The 21,187-nt window shown below is 42.6% G+C and overlaps 1 protein-coding gene across 1 annotated transcript in view; it reads left to right on the top strand.

Moving 5' to 3' along the window:
• AOAH (acyloxyacyl hydrolase) overlaps positions 1–21,187 on the top strand; it is a 179,850-nt gene that overhangs the window by 76,933 nt on the left and 81,730 nt on the right. The window contains exons 7-11 of the mRNA XM_046669040.1: positions 1,969–2,029; positions 3,131–3,201; positions 4,085–4,133; positions 6,564–6,612; positions 8,440–8,534. Coding sequence (XP_046524996.1) covers positions 1,969–2,029; positions 3,131–3,201; positions 4,085–4,133; positions 6,564–6,612; positions 8,440–8,534 — 325 coding nt within the window. The remainder of the gene's footprint in view (positions 1–1,968; positions 2,030–3,130; positions 3,202–4,084; positions 4,134–6,563; positions 6,613–8,439; positions 8,535–21,187) is intronic.

The raw sequence follows: 21,187 nt of genomic DNA, 5'->3' as shown, positions 1-21,187 counted from the left end.
TTCACCCAATTACTTGCCTTGAAAATGCTTTCTCATCCTTTAGATTCACCTTAAGATCACCTCCTCCCCTGTATAGAGTGAGAGATGTTTTCCCTCTTGGTGCACAACCCTTTTATAGCATTTTCTCCATAGTACTATAGTTATCCATCGATGCATCATTTTCCCCCACCCATCACTAAGGTCCTCTAGCACAGGAAACGTGTCCTATATTTATCCATAATATCTAATATGATGTCTGACACACAGCAGGGACTCCAAAAATGCCTGTGGAATAAATGAATGAATGTTTCAGCATACAACCAGACACCTGTAAGGATATACAAGGTATCAAATTTAGGTATAATTTTGCAGAAGTAATGTTCGTAAAAGTCAACAATGCCTTATCCAAAACCTTGGAGCCAGATGTGATTTGGCATTCAGAATTCTCCAGATTTTAAGAAAGCAACATATGGGGTGTATACCATGTCACCCAACACTCTCAGCACCTCCTGATCAAACATATTATATTTCAACAGTGAAATGTAGGAATTTCACGCTGAGGAGGGTAAAGCTTATGAATTGCTTTAAATCAGCTTAGGTCAAGTTTTGCCACCAAATGAATTTGCTACAAAGTTGAAAAAAAAACTCCTGGTCTTCAGAGCTGTTTGGATTTGGGGGCTGTGACTAAGAAATTGTGGACTTTATGTAAATTGCAGTTTGTGTCTCTTTGGATGATTAATCTACCCTCTCTTGTCTAGAATATATGGCCTAGTTAGTCACTTTGAGCCTTTAAAATAAGCAGATGAAGTTTAATTTAATGAACTAGCTTTCCAATTCAAGAGACAATTAATTGTTCCTTCCTTCAAGGACAAACTCTCATCTCCAAGACGGCAAAAGTGGAAGGCAATAGCTTCGGCATACCCAAGTGAGACCTTTCACCCAGCCCCTTTTCTCAAAGTGAAAATATGGCTGTTTGGGTCTGTACCATCTCTGTCTCTCTGTCTCTCTCTCTCTCTCTCTCTGTATGTGTGTGTGTGTGTCTTACCTCCCTTTCTCAACTAGAAAAATAAAACAGCTGTCCAAGAGGTCAAATATGGGGATGGGAGAAAACTACTCAGTCTCACGGGGGTGTCTTCTCTAAAGAAGCCATGACCTGACCCTCTGGTGGTCCACCATCCCAGAGTTCCTAAGACGAGCTCCATGCTGCCAATTAGGCACCATGCTGGCTCTGGCTGCGTTCATTTTTCTTGGCGCTCTCAGAACAGCTAACAAGTTCTTGACTCAGAAGACCATTTAATAAATCCTATAAAGGGTCATGTTTCTCTCTCTGCCCTCTAAGCTCCAAGGATAGCCTCACCCTCCAAATGGAGTTCACCATTTAGGGGCTGGGAAGAGTGTGGTGGTAAGGACACAGGGAAACGTTCACCCAGGGAAGGTGTCCACGGGTTTGGCACGAATTTGCTTGGTCATCAATCCCCTCAGAGTCCTTAGTTTCCCAGGCTCATGAATGGGAGTGAAAGCTGACAGCTAATGATAACTAAACGCCTCAAGATTCTCAGAGTAAGTGACTTAAAAGAGGAGAATTTTAAGAAAAGACTCCCATTACAGAATGTGTAAAACAGTGCAAATTCAATCTGTAGTGCTGAGCTCATTGACTGGACCAGACTGGAGCAAAACTACAGTCTCCTTCTTTCCTCGGGATCCCAACATCAATATCCCATGCCCTCTAAACTTCGATTCAGTTATTTTACTTCCCCATACAGGCCAAGTTAAACATCAGAGAGAAAATAGTTCTGTTGGGTGGAGAGCAGAGATTGGCAAAGTTTGACTGGCACTCTTACGTACCATGAAGGCCCTTAATTTTATTTTTAGAAAAAGCTTCTGTCACGTAAACTCAACACAGCCGTATCTGAAAATGTTTCTATTTTCACAAACACAGGAGTTTTTTTTTTTCTTGGCTCACCAGGTGTTTTGTTTTCTTTTTTCTAGAGCTATAAAAAATTCTGTGCCATTCAAAGATGTAGATTCAGACAAATACAGTGTCTTCCCCGTAAGTATTAAGAGTAACCAAATGTTCACTAGATATTGCATCACTTCCTACAAATGTCTTTCCTTTAATAAGACAAGATTGAATTCCATTTTAATGTATTATTAATTTGATAATACACGATTTCAGGATTTTTACGGACTTTTTGGCATCTTAATAATACATGGAGTATCCACATGGATCTTAGGCCTGGACTCTCTGTTTCCTGAAGCCATTCCCAGCTGGAATTCTCCATGAGGATTTCAGTTATCTTGAAAACTGCTTTGAATTATTTTTGAAATTCCAAAACCTCCTTTAACTTACTGTTTTAAAGTGTATGTGTATGTGTGTGTTCGTGCGTGTGTGCATGTTTGATTTAGAGCAGTTAGGATGCTGGGATGTTCTCTCCGAAAGGAAACAAGCAAGTAACAGATGTCACAAACTCCTCAAAGTTGCTGCACTGCAGATATTCCATGTGGGAATGGGGGAGACAAAAACATCGTTTGACATTATCATGGCCCTTGATTCTCTCAAATCAGGCAGGTCAAACATATAATAAATGTACACTAATTAACCAGTTTGGCTAGAGATTTTTTTAATTATCAGTAAAATGATTCATCGTTTGACCAAATAACCCAGTTGTTTTGGAGCCTAAGAAGACTGATGATTAGTAGAGAAAGTTCAGGGAGTTAGATGGCCCTGCTGTTTGTGGAAGTGCATTTAGACACATATACAAACACACGTATGTGTGCGTGCACACAGATGTACAACATGCACTCATGTAACCACACATGTGAGTGCACCAATGCCCACATGCATACATATTCATGCACATAAACCTCCTCCTGTGGGTACCTACAGGCAGAAACCCAACATCACCTACACACACATATTTACATACACACACTACTACCTGTTACTGGCCCTGGTACTATATTACGTTGCACCTCACACAGCATGTTTGATCATATTAATTTTAATTTTCTTTGTGATCTCTAGTGTTCCTAGACTGTGTGTGAATTAAGAACTACAGATGTCAATACCCCCAGACAGCTCTGATTGACCTTCATTGTTGCTAATATCAAGGCAGAACTAACCCTTCCTATGTGTACTCTTCAATTTCAGACACTGCGGGGCTACCACTGGCGAGGGAGAGACTGTAATGACAGCAATGGGATGGCATACCCGGGCAGAAGGTAAGTGTCTCTGCTGGTCACTGATTTGAAAATTACCTTCTGAAAAGGAGGCAGGAGGCATAATTCCTTCCCCCAGCCTAGGGGGAAGCCATGCTTACAGAGACAAAGGACCTCCATGTCTCAACTAAAGCAAAGCTCAGTGAAAAAAGAATAGCATTCGTTCATTCATTCATCCAAGAAATGTTCATTGAGCACCTACTAATTGCCAAGCACTCTGCATCAAGTTGGGCGGTAAACAAAATAGAAGTAAGTCTCCTCTTGTGGAGCTTACAGTCTAGTGGGAGAAACAAGCGAGCAAACGGGTTATTGTGGATGTTTATCCAGCCGCCTGCATGAGTTCTACATGCAAGGCTGAGCCCAGAAATATCAGCCTCTCCCATCAGGAGTAAGGAGAGGGCTACTGTCAGTGGAGTGCATGTCACATTTTAGTCCTGGGCTGATGTTCAGCCAATCACATCTCTGACTTCAAAAAATACATATGCCAACCTTCATCTTAGCTGAAGATGACAGCTGAGATGACAGTGCCAAAGCATTAAATTAACCAGATGTTCAGGGTTTAGAGGCATAATTTTAATGGCTCCACCTATCTAAATAAAGTAGACCGCAGATTTGCTCATTTCGCTCATCAGCACCATTCCGCAACAATACAGTCCGTGGATAGAGTCAATCATGAAAAGATTGGATTTGGTCCACAGGTTCCAGCAAATATCCAAAACCAAGAGAATGGCAAAGAAGCCAAGCAGAGTGTGGGTGGCACTCTTCCTTGAAGAACCTGTTGTCTATCAAAGACATTTCGTGTAGCACTCATCCATTCATTCATGAAGCTAGCATTCACTAAGTGACAAGTATATGTCAAAGACCAATGTCGATGTTTTCTTCTTAGGCCAGACAACTGGGATATACATCAGGATTCAAACTGTAATGGCATTTGGGTAAGCAGCTACATTCAACTGAAGCCTGTTCTCTTACTTTACACCCTCCTTAAAAGCCCACCGCCTATTTGCTTTAGTCAGACCTAAGGAAGAAGATGACAGACCAAAGCAACTCTTTTTCTGCTGTTTATAAGAGGGGTATAGAATTCTGATCACACATGAAGAGTGTCAATGACGTAATGAGAGTTGAGGCTTTCTCTGTCACGGCCCCTTTAAGCCTTGCTTAAGGTCACCCACATGTAATCCCTTTATTCTGTTTTGAACAGTGTGAAATTAAACAGAGAGTGGTGTTAGCAAAGTTTTACAGCAACCCAAACAGCTGTTGGGGCCAGCCATGTGCTGTCATTATTTCACTGCAGCCATTTTTTCCCTATTTCATAAGGTTAGTTAGGCAGAGTGGAATTACCCTGTGGTTACCCCACTACCTACACCTCAAGGCATCCACTGCTGGTGCCCTGGTTCCCTCTGAATACTGGATTTGCAGCTTCCAGGTAGAGAAAAGGAAAGGAAAGAGGAAAGCCAACCAACTGCTTATCTGAGGACAGCAATGGCAGCAGACCCAAGTTTTGTGGGGTCTTGAGCTTATATGATTTGAAGGGTCCTCATGAAGAAACAGAATACCAAATTACAAGTACAAAATCAAGTATGAAAGTAAATAATTAATTAGAACAATAAAAGAAATCCTAACAAATTACTGGAGACTTAGAAATTCAGGTCCCTTTCTTTTGAGATCTCTTTTCTGATTTTCCAAGAGTGCTTACGTGGAAACATGTCCCAGGTGCAACCAGGCTTCTCCTCTCCACCTGGAATACTCTATAGCTCCCAGCCTCTCCCAGCACTCACACAAATAAAGACTGAGCAAACGAGGATCCCTGAAGTTTAGGATTCCTCAGCTTCAAAATAAATTGCCTCTGGATAGTTGCCTCATTTATCTTCTTAGATGAAAAGGAGAAAGTTTCCATAAATATTTCCCTCTCTCCAGGACACTGATGGTCCATGGCTTCTTGGATGTGGGGAGCAGGATAAATTGTACCTCAGTCCATCTCATCCAGTTTATCATCAGTTACCCTGCCTTTTCATGAGGAGGAGAGGACATCTCCCCTAGATCTTATGGTGTCAAGACCACCAAGGCGGGTCTTGTTCTGATAAACTCAAGCTTAGTTGTCATGTTGGAGGACAAAGGGTGTTGAGCAATGTGTGAGGCTGCTGTCTTTGTTCCATGGCCCCATCCCTGCCTCTCATGTGATGTGCCACCCCACATGAGGAAGGCCAATAAGAGACTGTGCTAGACCAATGGAAATCCACCAGGAGCGCAGGGAGCCAAGACCCAGTGCATCATCAGTAACGACAGAAAGGCACATGACCTTCATACCTATCCCCTTCCACAGAGGAAAAATGACTCACAGAATCACAAAATCATAAACTCAGAAGGGACTTTATAATCATCAAGTCCAATGTTTCCCAAACTGGGTCCACAGAAACTCAGTGTTGAGTGTGAGGTGAATAGGTATGGGGGGAGGGGTTCTATAGTCAAGTTTAGGGAGCACTGGGTCAATAAACCTGAACAGTTTTCTTTACATCTGGACTTCTCAGCATCTTTAATGTTTTAGTGTGCACTGGGAGCCCCGAGACCACGAGAGTGAACACATATATATACATGTATATATGTATATATTTTTTTAAAGCTTTCCCTTAAAGTTATCCAGACTCTGCTTGAACCTTCCAAGGACTGGTCGCTAGACTAATGGGCAGCACTAACTTTAAGTGTTAGAAAGTCCCCTCAGCTGTGTTCACTCAGTCCAAATCACAGGCCCAACCTCACTTCCAGGGTTCTCAGTCTCAGCGTATTGACCTTTGGGTGGGATAATTCTTTATTGTTGGGCTGTCTTGTAAATTGTAGGATGTTCAGCAGCATCCCTGGCATCTACCCACTAGATACAAGTAGCTCCCCCTCCCTGTGTTGTAACAACCAACAACGTCTCCAGACATTGCCAAATATCCCTTGGGGTGGGGTTGGGGGCAAAATCAGCCCTGTTGAGAGTTGCTGCTCTAGAAGCATCAGTCCTTAGGCACTGGAGAGGTCAGGACACTTAGAGCTCCAGCTCAGAGCCTCCCGAACCCACTCTGACCTTGTGCCCAGTCACTGGGCCTGCAGTGCTTCCTGGGAGTGTCCCTCGCAGCGCTCCTGCTCTGCAACCTTCTGAACAAGATAAACCAGTTTCTGGATCTCTCCCTATTCCTGCCCCCGTTCCTTAAAGCCCAACTCATTCACACAGAGTGTTGCTATGTTGGATTAAGGGCTCAAGAGACTTTAAAGGGTTCTATCTACTGATTTGCCTTTGTACTTTTAAAGCCATTTGGGAAGGATTTAGCATACGTGTCTCATAAATTTAACAATAAACTGCTAATGTTATCATTTCTCTTGTAAAGGGTGTTGATCCAAAAGATGGAATTCCATATGAGAAGAAATTCTGTGAAGGTATGAACTGGAAAAATCAATGTGCATATTACAACAGAATATTTTTTCTAGTCTGAGTCAAACTGAAGGGAACAGACCACCCAACTGACGAAGTGCCTGATGCTACAACTTAAAGTTGACAATTTATATTTATTTTCATGACAAATCAGGAAAAGACATGAAAAAGACTATAGACAAAGGAGGCAGAATCTAGAAAAAGCAAAACTGAATTTAATTGACTCCTTTATTTGGGGATTGGAAACTTCAGCGATAATGTTAGAAAATTCTGCAAGATAGATAACAGGGTAGCTGAAATCCAGCACTTCTCCAAATAAGAAAACAAGGAGAGGTGACCATTTTTAATCTTCTTCATATCCTTCTCAACACACTACAAAGTCCGGCATCTGGGCTTACTGACAGAGTCCCCAGGTCAACTGGGCTAGAGACTCATATCTGGGTGACTTGAGGGAGACCTCCAATCTATAGCCATTGGGAGTTCCCAAAAATAGCTGAGCGAAAACCGTGTATTCTAAATGCCCAAATGCCACAGACATCTGGGCTACCAGTAATGTTAGGAGAAACCTATTACCACCCACATCTTACTGAAAACACACTCCTGAGATGACCAAAGAGTCTCAAACAAGACCCTATCACTGTTTTATATCTAGGCAATGCTTTTCCCTAACATTTAGAAGCATTTCATTCATTCATTCATTCAACAGATACTTCCTGAATGCCTATTCCTACTATGCACCAAGGACTATACTTGTCTCTGAGTTTTCATGATGTGATTGCCCTCAATCAACTTAAAGTCTAATTTCTTTAAGCTCTCAAGGGGGCAGGAAGAGGGTAGAAAATGTAAACACCCACCACATAGTTATGCAGTTTAGAAATGCTTGTTGGATGAATGAAAGAACGAACAAATAAACTAATGAATAAATTAACTCAGATCTAAGTGAAATACTGGTATGAGGCTCTGAGGTCACTGTGGGAAGCCTGTTGGATTCCCCATATTCCACTCCCTCCTTGATGCCCTGGGCCTTCTCAGTCCCCATATCTGTGGCCAAGTGCTAGCTGTCACAGAGATCCAAGATAAGGAGCCACTGGAGCGAGGCTGGGCCATCCTCCAGCATGATTTGCGGGGTTTGGAGGTACGAGAAGGAGGCTCCCCTCTCTGATTCTGGGAGGCATTGCTTGATTCTTCCAGGATCTTTAGGGATTTGGAAGAGCACACGCATCACCCAAGGATGAATGACTTGTGTAGATGGGCCGCAGAATCAGAGTGACTCTTAACCTCCAAACATACAGGGCTGCACGGAGACCTTTCTATCTCCATCTCCCCAATAATTAGCCAGAATTGTCCATCCAGTGCTTTTGCGTATATGGATTAAGAGCTTTAAAAGACCAAAACATCCTTGAAAAATCAAAATTGTTCCATGAGATCACTAATCTTGAAAGTGAATTGTAGCAGAAATTGATGTGTTTTCCAAGAAAGCAATTTCCAGAATCAGAATTTAGGGCATATTTCTGAGTTCAGATAAACTTTTGATTCATGTATTCATCTGTCATTCACTCAGGATGTTGCAGGACAGTTTGCTTTATGCTGAGCTAGGAAACACAACTGCAACTGTATAGCTTAGCTAGCAGTTTCAATGGCCTAGAAATCTCATTCAGCTCCTAAATGCTATGCCCCTCACTCTCCAACACGCAAAAAAATGGCAATGCATCACTATTACGATGCTCTGTGCACAGAACCTCACACCAGGGTATACGCTCTCCTAACTATCCAATCTGGAGGCTCCAAACTACTTGAGTGCCTAAATAATGTGAATAAATTGTGCCACCTAGGTTCACAGCCCAGGGGAATCATTTTGCTGGGAGACTCAGCTGGGGCTCATTTTCACATCTCTCCTGAATGGATCACAGCTTCGCAGATGTCTTTGGTAAGTAATTTTGGCAGTAATCATCCCGGATGTGCTGGACTTTGTGTTTGTTCCCCCCTTGCTCTCTCTAAATGTGATGCCAACTCCAAACAGGTGCAAATTTCCCTCCTCAGCAAAATATGCCATAAAACGCACATCCACAGCCATTTCAGTTCAGTTCACTTCAAACAATGAGGTAAGAAATGTGAGGGCAACGCTACAGCACATTCCTAGCAAGAGCCATCTCGTCCATTAGAGAAGGGCGTGGTCCCCCTGCCCAGCAGAAAGGAAACCTTGGCACATGGGGAAGCCCTTGTCACAGGGCCACCTCTGCGTGTGGTTCCCTCTTCCCTCTCCTAGAAAAATGAAGCTCTAATCCAGAGAAATTAAACTACAGAAATTATAAATTCTCCCTTGACCTCTTCTTCTCAGACTAAAGAAATCAGACATGAACCTAAACTCTGAGGGAACTTCTCCCAAGTCACAAAACTGGGCAGACAAAGACCTCCCCTTGTAAGGATGAGCAAGCCAGGAAGCATCTGGAGACGTAGAAAATGCTCAGGATCTCAAAAAAAGAGTGCTCTTTTGACAAAAACTTGCCGTAGGAGAGTGACATTTTGTAAAATATAAAATTAACGATAATTGAGAGGAGATTGCACCCATGAAAAAGGAACAATCTGAGATCCGGGAAGACTACTTTTAGGTGAAAGAACAATAATTACCTGATGTAAAAATGCAATGGCAATACTGACTAGCAGGTTGGACAATGCAAAAAACAAGATGAGCAAACCAGCTGTGGAAATTCCGGAACTCAGATGAGAGGCACGCAGGATAGGTGCTTTGAGATTGAATAGGAAACCCAGAAGACACATCAGGCAGAGAGGAAGTGATGACCAAATAAATAGGAAAAGATAATTTTCTTGACTTGAGGAAATTCTTGTCTTCAGTCCAAAACCCCCAATGAGCATCAAGCCAAAGTACAAAATACAGTCACGCATTGCTTAACGATGGAGATACATTCTGAGAAATGCATCGTTAGGAGATTTCATTGTTGTACAAACATCATAGAGTGTACTTACACAAACCTAGATGGTACAGCCTACTACACATCTAGGCTATGTGGTACTAATCTTATGGGACCACCGTTGTATATGCGGTCTGTCGATGACCCAAACGTCGTTATGCAGTGCATGGCGGTAGACTCTCTCCTCATCATGTCTCACCTGTTCTTTTTATTCCAAATGTAAAGAAACATCTTGCAATCCTTCTACCCAAGAAACAATCAGAATACATACTAGGAGGAAAAATCCTTTTGGCATCAGACTTATCTCTCAACGCTAAATTTCAGAAAACAGTGGAACAGCCTCTACAGCATTTTGAGGATTATGCGTCAAAAACGCTCTAACTGCCAAGATAGTGTTCTTACATGACGGTCACAGAAACTTATTCTCAGTCATTCAAAGATTCAGAAAACATCAGATACAAATGCCTTCCTGAAAAAAAATTATTTTAAGAAGTATTCCAGTCTCTCTGAGAGTGATATGATAAGAGGAAGGCGAAAAAACATTGTTACTAGATTCAAGTACATAAAATTTTCAAATGTACGCAATGTCAAAAAATTCATAAAATTAAAAGACAAATGAAAAATTTGAAAAGTGTTTATAATATGTAAGGCAAGATTTAACTTCTCTAATAACAGAGTTCCTGTATATCAATAAAAAACAATTTAATTTTTTAATGATCAAGAACAAGATAAATAAATATAAAAACAGTTCATCTTCAGTAGTAATCAAAGAAACACAAATTAAAACAACAATGCAATATCATTTATCATCTGTCAAATACACAAAGTTTAAAAAGTAATAAAGGCCCAATTTTAGCAAGAATATGGTGAAATGGACATGTTCATTCACCACCGATGAGAATTTAAGTTGATAGAATTTCTCCAAAAGGCAATTTGACAATATGTATAAAGTGACATGAAAATGTTTGTGATTTTAACCATTAATTTTGCATCTGGAAATTTACCTTTAAAACTGATCAGTCATTTGCTCAAGACTCTATGTACATGAGTATTCATCAAAGAGTTCTTTATAAGAGCAAAAATGAGAAAAGAAATTAAAAATCAGGGGCTGGCCCCGTAGCCAAGTGGTTAAGTTTGTGTGCTCTGCTTCAACGGCCCAGGGTTTCGCTGGTTCGAATCCTGGGCGCAGACACAGCACTGCTCATCAAGCCATGCTGAGGTGGCATCCCACATGCCACAACTAGAAGGACCCACAACTGAAAATGCACAGCTATGTACTGGGGGGCTTTGGGGAGAAAAAGGGAAAGTAAAATTAAAAAGAAAAAGAAATTAAAAATCAAAAAGTGGGAGATTAGATATGTAAAAATATATTACATCCATAAAATGAAATATTATGCAACCATTAATACACATATTGTAGACCCATCTCTTAGCAAGAAAATATGTTTATAAAAATTTGTTAGGGGGCAAAAACAAGTTGCAAAATAGTATGTATGACCAGTTTTTGTGAAACGTGTCTCTGTGTGTGCAAACAAAGAAAATAATCAGAAAGTTGTAGATCAGTTATGTTAATACTAGTATCTTTGGGTGTAGAACTCTGGTAAATTTTTCCTAATTTTTCTTCAATGAATTTGTATTATCTATCTACCAAATATCATAATACAAGATTTGGGGAATTTTTTTGTTTTGTTTTAAGCAAAAGCTAAGGAAACCAACCAAAGAAAACCAAAACATTGCTTTATTTAATCTTTGTAAAAGCCCTCTGAGGTAGGTATTGTTACAACCTAGCCTCAGTTTACAGACAAGGTACTCAGAGAGGTTAAGTAGACTGCCTAAGGTCACACAGCTAACAGGGGGCAGACTCACTTCCTATCAGTGTCATCTTGAACAAGCCACCTAACCAGAAACCCGGAAAGTGATGATAGGAAAAATCTCAGGCAAGATCATGTGCTTCGATGAGCTAAGGGCTGTGAAAGTGCTTTGGAACTGTATGCTGGATTCAAACCAGACAAAAGTAGATTGACACACAGCTCACAGAAGGCAGTGGTGGCAGTTAGCCAGGCTGGTCGATGTCCTTGTGCTTGTCCTTCCAATCCCACTCCAGGGCCTCTGGGGGCTGAGGTGAGGGGTGCCTCCCACTTTCAGGTTCTCCCTGAGAGGACAGCCTCTCACGTGCTCTCACTGGATCCGGCAGCTCACTCTGCATTGTGCTAAGTCTCTGCAGAAGAGAAAGACCCACAGAGAAGACCCATTAAAAAAATCACTCCCGAAAGCCCAGCAGTCAGCCCCAGCCTGCAGTCCTGACCACTGGAAGTTGGGTTGTAACAATTTTTATCTGCTATTTGCAACAATGAACTGATTGAAATACTGCAGATCAGTATTTGTTGGTTGGGTTTGGGTTATTTCCCACCCCACCCTTGTGACATTTTGGTGGTAAATAAGTAGTTTTGAGAAATGATGATGAGAATGGCAATAATGTAGGGCCAATGAGGAACTCAACTCGGCCATAATGGTAATTGGGATTTGTGGGTCTCAATACGTTAATAACGCTATTGATGGTAGGGGCAACACTGCAGTTTCTTTGTCATTTTATCATCTATTTCAAGCCTTTGATGTTCTAGGGTTCTTAAAATGTCTCTTCAGGTTAACATTCCCCTGTAAGATAAACATTAGCCCAGTCACTCTAAGCCTCGGCCATTTCTGTGGGATCCCATTTGATAAGAATGGAAGATGGGACAAGAAGAATAAAAAAAGAGAGATTTTGCTTCAAAAGTTGACATTGAAAATCAAGCTTTACCACCAAGTTATTGTCAAAATAATGCTGTACAAACCACCTCATATCTCAGTGACTTAAAACAATCATCATTTCTTCTCACTCACACATTTGTGGGTTGTCTGAGGTCAGCTGTTCTAGGCTGGGCTCTGTTGGTCTTAGCTCCAAGCTGAAGGTTGGGTCCAGGTCTGCTCCATGTGTCTCCTTTTTCTTGGTTGGACAATCTATCCAGAGCGTGTTTTTTTCATGGTTATGGGGGAAGTGCAAGGCGGCAAGGCCCCAATACAAACACATTTGCTGCATCATGTCCACCATCCAACCCATCAGCCAAAGCAAGTCAAATAGCCGTGCCCAAGATCAATGGAGAAGTATACGTGTGGAAACTGAGCGAGGGAAGAGAGTGAATATTCTCTGTATTGCTTTTAATTAATTATAAATGTTAAATATGCACTGGAGACAAATAAGCAAATACAGAAATTCTTAGGAAATTGTTAAAATTCCCTTTACTACTACCATCCAGAAAGAATCATTTTAACATTTTGGAGTATCAGATTGGTTTTGAAGTATTCTTTTAATATTATTCGTATTGAAGAAAAAGAAGATATAAATTCAATATTAGAACTGCTTTTGAGGATTAAAAAAATCCCCCCATCATCTTAAATTTTCTCAGTATTTTTCCACTCTTTCTAGCACTCCACACCCCCATGCACATTCACACACACACATTATGTAGTCACAAGAACAGCAAGTATGCAATTGGCAATTCTCCTTTTTTTCAATTAGTACTAATCATAATCATTTTTGCACATTGCTGCTTAGTCTTTATAACTCATTATATTTGTCAATGTTCCATAGTATCTTTTTCAATGTATGAGCCATAATCTATTAAACCATTCACCCATGACTGGATATTAAGCTGATTCATGATTTCATTTTTTGGCTATTATGGATCATGTTCCTTTTAAAAAGAAACCCAATTTTTAAAACTTATTATCTACAGACTCTCCTCATTTGCACAGGGAGTCAGCCTAGGTATGAGCACCATGCCTAACAGACATCCATGAGCTACGCTGAGCTCAGATGTCTCGTGTTTTGATTGTTTGGCTTTTAGTAATTGTGGCAAGTGTAAACAAAATATCACCAAATACTGACCTGGGACCTACAGTGTGCCAAGCCCTGTGACAGGGGCTAATGATACAGGGGTGAAGAAGATGGAAAGAAGCCAGGTCCCCAGAGAGCTTCAGGGCTAGTGGGGAAATGCAGACAGGCAACAGGCAATTTCAGAGCAAGAGCTGTTGTGATGCTCACATGCTTCCCAAACTGGAGGGAAGAAGGAGTTGGAGGCAGTCTGGCCCTAGAAGACCTAGGAAAGGGTGTCCTAGGCGCAAAAAGAACACGTGCAAAGGATCACAGTGAGAGGGCTCAGCATTCTGAGAAGAAGTTTACTGTGGCTGAACCAACGTTCACCGAGCACCAGGTGTAGAAGTAAGAGAAGGGACTAGAGATGAGCATAGGAGCCGGATCTCAAGGAAACTTGAAGCCACATTCGAGAATTAGGAGTTTAATCTGAAGGCAACAGGAAGCCATTGAAGGCTGTTAAACTGAGAAATAGCAGCAGTCAGATTTTGATTTTAGAAAAATCACTCTGGTTTCAATAGGCAGGATGGATTAGATGGAGGAACAGCAGTCAAGAAGATCAGCTTGTCATCATTAGAGTAAAAGCGTTCTAAGCTAGAAGGGTACAGTGAGGAAGAATGAAATGGAGAAACTCCGAAGTTTTCTGGAATCAACAGTGGACATGTATTTTTCTCACAACCTTCCCCCCACATGGACTTTATGTCCAGTTCCTGAAGAAACTACCCTCTTCAGCTGGATGTCCCACCAGGCTGGGGTTGACCTAGGGCTGTTCCCAGGCATCCTCGCATCTGGGAGCCAGCCTGGACTTCATCTCCCCAGTGCAGATGTTCCCTGCAAGGTCTAAGCCAGCCTTTGAAAACTCGACTGGAAGAGTCTGCCCCCCAATAAACTTCTGGTGCTTCTGATCCCTCTGCACCATACCCTCAACCCCCAATGGTTACAGTGAACTTACAACCTATTGTCCAAACTTGAGATAAGAGGGATCACTACTGATAATTATGTGAGGACAATACGTGTTAACCTAGACTGGCCTATACAAACTGGTATGTATAGTCACCCAACTGATAGCATAAGAGCCATGTATGAAACTGACACCGTGAGTCAAGAGCATTGCCCAGAGAGGAATTTGAAGCCATCTCTATATAAAATAAATCTTGGACTTTGAATCAGACAGACCTGGGTTCAAATCCTGACTGATCCACTTACATTTACTTATCCTCTCTGAGCTGTAATTTCCTCATCTGTAGAATATAAATAATGATAGCCATCTCATCAGAAATTTGGGATGATTTTATAACAGGATGTTAAAAATTGGACTATTTATTTCTACCTAAGTTTCAGCTGAGGCTCCAAGACATTTAGGCCAACTATTCCCACCTTCCACAGTCAAATATTAGAAGGACCAAGCAGGACCTGCAAAAGAAGGGAGTGAAAATCATTTCTGCAACCTGTAGCTGAACTCCCACCTCAAAGGTCTAAAAGAGTTGAGGCCAGGAATGTCTGGTGTCAGTATGGCAGTGGGGCTCGCCTGGATAGGTGTCTCCCGAGATTGGGGTCAAAAGGGCTGGTGTGTGACACTCTTGTGAGTAATATATAGTGGTGAGGCAGCAGGACAGAAAGAGTATGTGTCCTGGGGCAAGGACATGAATCCCAAAAAGGGAAAGCCATTCTGGACCACTGAAAACCCTGGAGAGGACTGCCTGGAAGGTGACCTCAACGTGGGAGTTAACCTCCACATGACCAGAGGCTGGAGCATGAAACTTAAATGACCATAGGGGGCGTGAAGAGAATGCACCAACTCTGCCATTGGAGGTTAGTCAAATGTTCCCAGCAGGGCCTCTCAAGAGCCCCACAAAAACCCCCAATATAGAGAGATCCAGGCTTGGACACCTGCCCAGCCAGAAGATCACACCTGATTATGTCTCTTCTCCCTCCACTCACCACTCCCAGAGATCAGAAGCCTCCATCATGAATTATTTATTAACTCACTTGAAAATAACAATAGGAAGCACATTGACATAAATAACATTTTAATGATAACTTTAGTTTACAAAACAAAAAAATTAAGTTAGAAGAATGGCCTTTTTTTCCATTTTTGTGATTCTCCTTGATGTCTGACTAGAAGAGAGCTGGATCCCCATATCTGCTTCTGCCTTCAATCTGTTTCAATATCCACGTATGGGGCCTCTTGAAAACTCCATTGTACTCTCATGAGTGAATTAAAATGAAAAGGGTAGATCAAGTCTTAGTATTATGATGAAAATAGTGATCTCATGAGCCCTCTGTGAGGATCTCAAAGATTCCAGGGGTCCCCAGACCATACTTTGAGAATCACTGTCATAGAGTTTTCCCACTGCCTCTGACGTCCAAACTTTGAGGATTTACAAAAGAAAGAAGTGGTTGTAGGGTACTGCAGTGTAGTTTTCAAAATTCTTCAAATCTATAAATGCCAGAAAAGATGTACTCTAAGATAGACCGTTTTAGGGAAAATTGGGGAAGCCATCAGCATAGTGTGGACTAGTCTCTCAACTCACATATTTCTAGAGTATACTGGAATATGTGAGTTTCCCCAAGAGAGAGTCCATTGAGAATACTCTGATGATGTGAATGTCCTCAGTCCTCACTCTGCCCATAGGTTCAACTATTTGAGATCCTTTTAGTGATGTCACCACAAAAGGAAATGAGCCTCCAACCTTCTGGCTAATTCAGCAGGTGGAACTCTTTTAAACTAGGTTCCTAGTCAGTATCAAAGTTAACATTTAGCAGGGAGGAGTCAGGAAAATAAAAGCATTCCAACAGAGGGGATTTAACATAGGGGATTGGTTGCATTCGTGTTGGATTTAATACGTGGAACTGATGACATTGGTATTGGAACAAAAAGTGGTGGCTGAAATCATCAAAGATTAATCATCACAAGAAGCAGCTACTGACTCCAGGGCTCCAGAACAAAAAGGAAGACGAGGTATTAGCAGAAGCTAGAGAACGCGGTGCAGCTGGTGCTCTGACCTCAGCACAGCATGTTCTCTGACTGCCAAGACCACCTGCTACTGGGACCACTGACGGGTGCAGAGATGAGCTGGTAGTACCAAAGGAGGCCGGAAGCTGCTGCGAGACGCTGACCTAAGCTGGAAGCCAGAATATAGTTCCTCCTCTCCTCCTGCTGTTTCCCCATGGCGCTCCTACACCGCCCCTTGGCCGGGAAATGCAGAGGAGTCTGGGAAGTGTAGTTCGCAGCCTCCAGCCCTGAGCAGAGAATAGAGGAATGGCCTTGGAGCCCAGAGGTACAAGCCGCTCGAACCCTTTCAGACCAAGTCTGGAATCAGTCCAAGGCAGCACTGGGTACCAGAAAGCGGGGATGTCCGAGGGGCTTGAAGAGCAGCAGAAATCATGCGGTGGCTCCAGGCTGGGTGAGTGGCGGGAAGCTGGGGGAGCTGTCAGAGGCCGGCGCTGATTACTCTGACTTGAGGCCCCGCGGAATCTGAGGCCTCGTTGGTCGTCAGCATGGCCTTGGCCATTAGAACCTCATTTCTTTACGTCCTTATTACCCTGGGACCTACCTCACCCCCGCAGGCGCCTATTGGCTACGGTTCACCAAATGCCACGTTATTCCCTCAACTGCCTTAAGGAATCCTTCCCAAAATGACCAGCAGATGGCGCAGAACCAGAAAACCGTCTTCAAAAAGGAAACCGCGTGCGACCTTTCTCTGACTTGTTGAGCAGACAGAGGTTCAGAATTTGGATTCTGTGGCACTGGCTTTGAAACTAGAGAGTAACCAATGGCCACTGGTGCCTGACCCTACCCTGTATCCCTCCGCGAAATCATGTTCCAACAAAAGGAACCATAGTGAGACCACCTATTCCAGAGTGAACATTCAACTGCTGCCTCGCTAGGGGTGTGACAGTGGTAATGCGTGTTATGAACCAAGACCCTTCAGGACCCCCCAGCGTGTTTGGTGCTGTTCCTTTGCTGCACCAAGATCATATTGACAGTAAGTACTGTAAGAAAAACAAGTATTTATTGTAGGCCATTCTGCCCCTTACAAGACCACTCAACGTTTCTTTGCCTTTGTCCCCCTGTAAAGCAGAAAACACTCCTGCAGGTACACCACCCCATCCCAGCTGTGCCCATCTTGAAGGAGTCCACAGTCTTGGGTATCTTTCTTGCAGCTGCCCCTTCCTCTCCTGTTCATGCCATCATCTGGTAAGGCAGTGGTAAGGCAGTGTGGCACCTGAGAGGCTTGTTTACAGCTAATTAGGTTAGGAGTGTATTCATCTAGAAAGATATTTGTAGTTCCATAAAGACAGTGTGAAGAATCACCCTCGTGGTTCCGCAGAAACAAAGGGTTCTGAACCTCATTCCTTGGGGCAGAAAGATGTCTCTGCCCTCTCCCTCCTTAACCTTCGCTTCTCTCCAGGACATCCTTGGTGGTCAGGTTCAAAATGAGCTTCCTATGTCACACGAAAGACCTCAACTTAGAAAGATTTCAAAGAAAGACAAAGAGCAAATCTGAAAACACTTTCATGCTGTCTGATTTTTTTTTCGTTCAAAAGAAAGACAATCACTGCTTGAGCTGTTTTGTTGAGAAAGAAAGGAAGGCAGAGAGATCATCAAGGCCAGCAATAAATGCTGCCCTCCTGCCTCTTCCCCCATCTGTTTAGAAATTATTTCCAAAATATTAAATGCTGCATTTCACTGAACCAGAATTGCATGACGGGTTGGAGATGGAGGGGTAAAGGGAGAAGCAACTCTGAAATATAATTTCCCAAATGTTTATTTTGCTAGTGAAGACTGTTGCATGTACTATTATAAAATCTTAGCACGACCCATGGCAGGCTGTTGTCTGTAGGGTGAGGAGGCGCAGATTGAATTTCATGCTGTGTCAAGGACAAAATGAATCCTTAATCTGGCTGCAGAAAATGCACGTTCACCTGAGAGTTGAGTGGCTGCAGTCTTTCAAACCTGCATGTGCTTCATCCCTCTCTTTGAAGTGGTTTTGTAGATCAGATTTGTCTACTCTCTGTTAGCCCACAGACAGTATCCAAGCTCTCACTCTGCCTCTCGCTACCCCGCCCTGCTCTGCACTCTCCAGATTTATCAGTGAGCATAAAGCTTCCATTAAGCATAAAGGCTGCTTTTCATGGAGCATATAAAATACAGAAATTCTACCTCAGCTAATTTCATGTCAACTCCAGAAATTGTTAAGAGTTAGAGTACTTTATTATCATTTTTTAATATGAGGAAAGGCTGTTGCTTAGGAAAACTGGACAAAATTACATTTTCTGCTCCTTAAACATCTTGCAGGCTGGTAGATTAAAAATGCTAACCGGTGAAAAGAGAAGCCTCAATCCTGGTTCCTTCTCATTTATTCTGTCAGAAAAAGAGAGTTGTGTTCACCATGGTGAATTTTTTCTCCAACGGCAATCAGGCCACAAGAGACAGAGTGTTCTTCTGGTCCCTTTCCCTGTTCATGAGCACAAGCCAGACGGGCTGTTGCCCAGAGTCCTGATCAATTCAATGCCCTTTTCTTCCTGCTCAAGGTGAGCATCTGGGTCTCTTACCTGCCAGCAAAGTAGGGTGCTCTTGCAAGCTCATTCTTCTGAAAACATCAGTGATCTTTGCCCTCACTGCCTTCTGCAAGAATTAAAAAGACAAACACTTTGTTATGAAAAACTACAAGAGGAAATTATTTTAAGCTCCATACTTCTGAAAGGCATTTATAATTACTCAGCCCACATGCCTGCTCTCGCAGCACATTAGATAGAGATTTCTGCATAGGGAGGCAGCGTGAGTCAGTAAACACCTGTGCAATCCAGTGTGCTGCTAAGACTGGAGTACAATCTCTTGTCCTCTGGATAATTATATCTACCACTTTGCTTCACTCTCCCTCAAGTTTCTCAGCCATAAAATGGGACTCGGAATGAACTCATCACAGAGGAAACATTTAGAAGCCCAAATCACTTGGGATGTGGAAAGAGGAAACTTCTGGCATTTAAAAATAATTTTGGATGGTTGGAATTGATTGCTACACACCATTCATTCATTGGTTTATTCAACTAATTCCCTCCATGCCACTCCTTGGGGGAATGAGTAAGACAGAGGTGGCCCAGCCCAGCCCTTGCCAAACACCTGGAGGTCAAGACTGGCTTCTGTATGATTTCCTGGGGATTCTACTCAAGGCAGTGGCTGGAGCGTTGGTCAGAGGTATGAGCTAAATAAATCCTAGAGGAAAATCAAAGGGAGCATTATGAGACACAAAGATTCCAGAGGAAGAAATTGAAGACAGCATCACCGAGCCAAGAATTTAAAGCCTAATTGATAAAGAACACAAAGGAAAGTAGATCAGGAAGGAGCAAAGAGGTCATGGTCTCATGTTGGTAGAATATTTGAGAGCCAACAAGAAGGGTGGATGGGTCAGCCCTTCTTAAAAGACTAGTGATTAATCAAGCAGTGTATCAGCTCAGCTGCTCTAACAAAGAATCTCAAAATTCAGTGACTTAAGATGGAAATGTATTTTCCTCTCATATAATAATCCAGAGGGAGGTAGGCCAGGACTGATGGGACATTTAGAGCATCCTCAACAAGCAGCTTCAATCTCTAGGTCCAAGGTGGCTGCTCCCACTCTTGCCACCTCCCATCTGTATAAAATAAAAAGGGCCAAGTGAAGGCACACACATCCCTCAGGGGAACTTGACACAGAAGTGGCATACATCATGCTCTCACACACCCCATCGTCCAGAACCTATTCACATGGCCACGCCAGGCTGCAGGAGAGGCTGGGAAGTGCAGCCCCTGGCTAGGCAGCATGTGCCCAACTGACACCGGGGGACTTCTCCCATTAAAGAGAGAGAAATAGTTAAGAGTGGACAACTGGACCTCTAAATGTGAAGAGCAGTCTCTAACCTCAAGAAGCTTTAAGTTTAGTTGGGAAGATAGATAGGTAAACTCACAATTATAATAATAACATTAAGTAAATATTATCATGTGTTTACCAAATTCCAGGTATTGTACTCAGTATTATCTCATTTAATACTGAAGTGACCCTATTATTATGTGTAGTTTAGAAAGAAATGCAGACTTAGAGAGGTTAGCTAGCTTACCCAAGATAATGCATTTAAACATGGAGCCCAGATACAAGCTGAGTCTGTCAGACCCTACAGCAAAAGTCAGCAAACTATGGCCCTTGGGTCAAATGTGGCCCTCCACCTGTTTTTGTAAATAAAGTTTTAATGGAACACAGCATGCCCACTCATTTACACATTGTCAATGGCTGCTTCTCCAGTACAACAGCAGAACTGCATAGACACAACAGAGACCAAATGGCCTGCAAAGCCAACAAATTTACTGTCTGGCCCTTTGCAGAGAAAGTTTGCCTGCTCTGCCCTCGTGCTGACATGTTAGGTGCAATTAGCTAAGCTTGCACAAGGTGTGTGGAAAGCCGGAGGAGAGCACCTCACAGGAGAAGGCCAGGGCAGTCAAGGAAGTCAGAGTGAGCTGACGTTTGACTAATGAATAGCAATCAGTAAGGACAGTGGAGTAGGAGGAAGAGCTTGTGATAAGGCCTGGAGATGTGAGGGGCCTGCAGATGGCTGAGTGGGGTGGGAGAGGTGGGGCTATGAGAAAAGGCTGGGGCAGAGGGTGGTGCCATGTAGAGGATGTCACTGAATAGCTACAGTAGCCTAGAGAGCAGCTTTTCCCAAACCTGACCAGTCGCTGCAGCCATTTAAGGCACTTATAAGAAT

This window comes from Equus quagga, chromosome 8, assembly GCF_021613505.1.
Source record: "Equus quagga isolate Etosha38 chromosome 8, UCLA_HA_Equagga_1.0, whole genome shotgun sequence".
NCBI lineage: Eukaryota > Metazoa > Chordata > Mammalia > Perissodactyla > Equidae > Equus > Equus quagga.
This window is presented reverse-complemented; position numbering and strand designations above follow the sequence as displayed.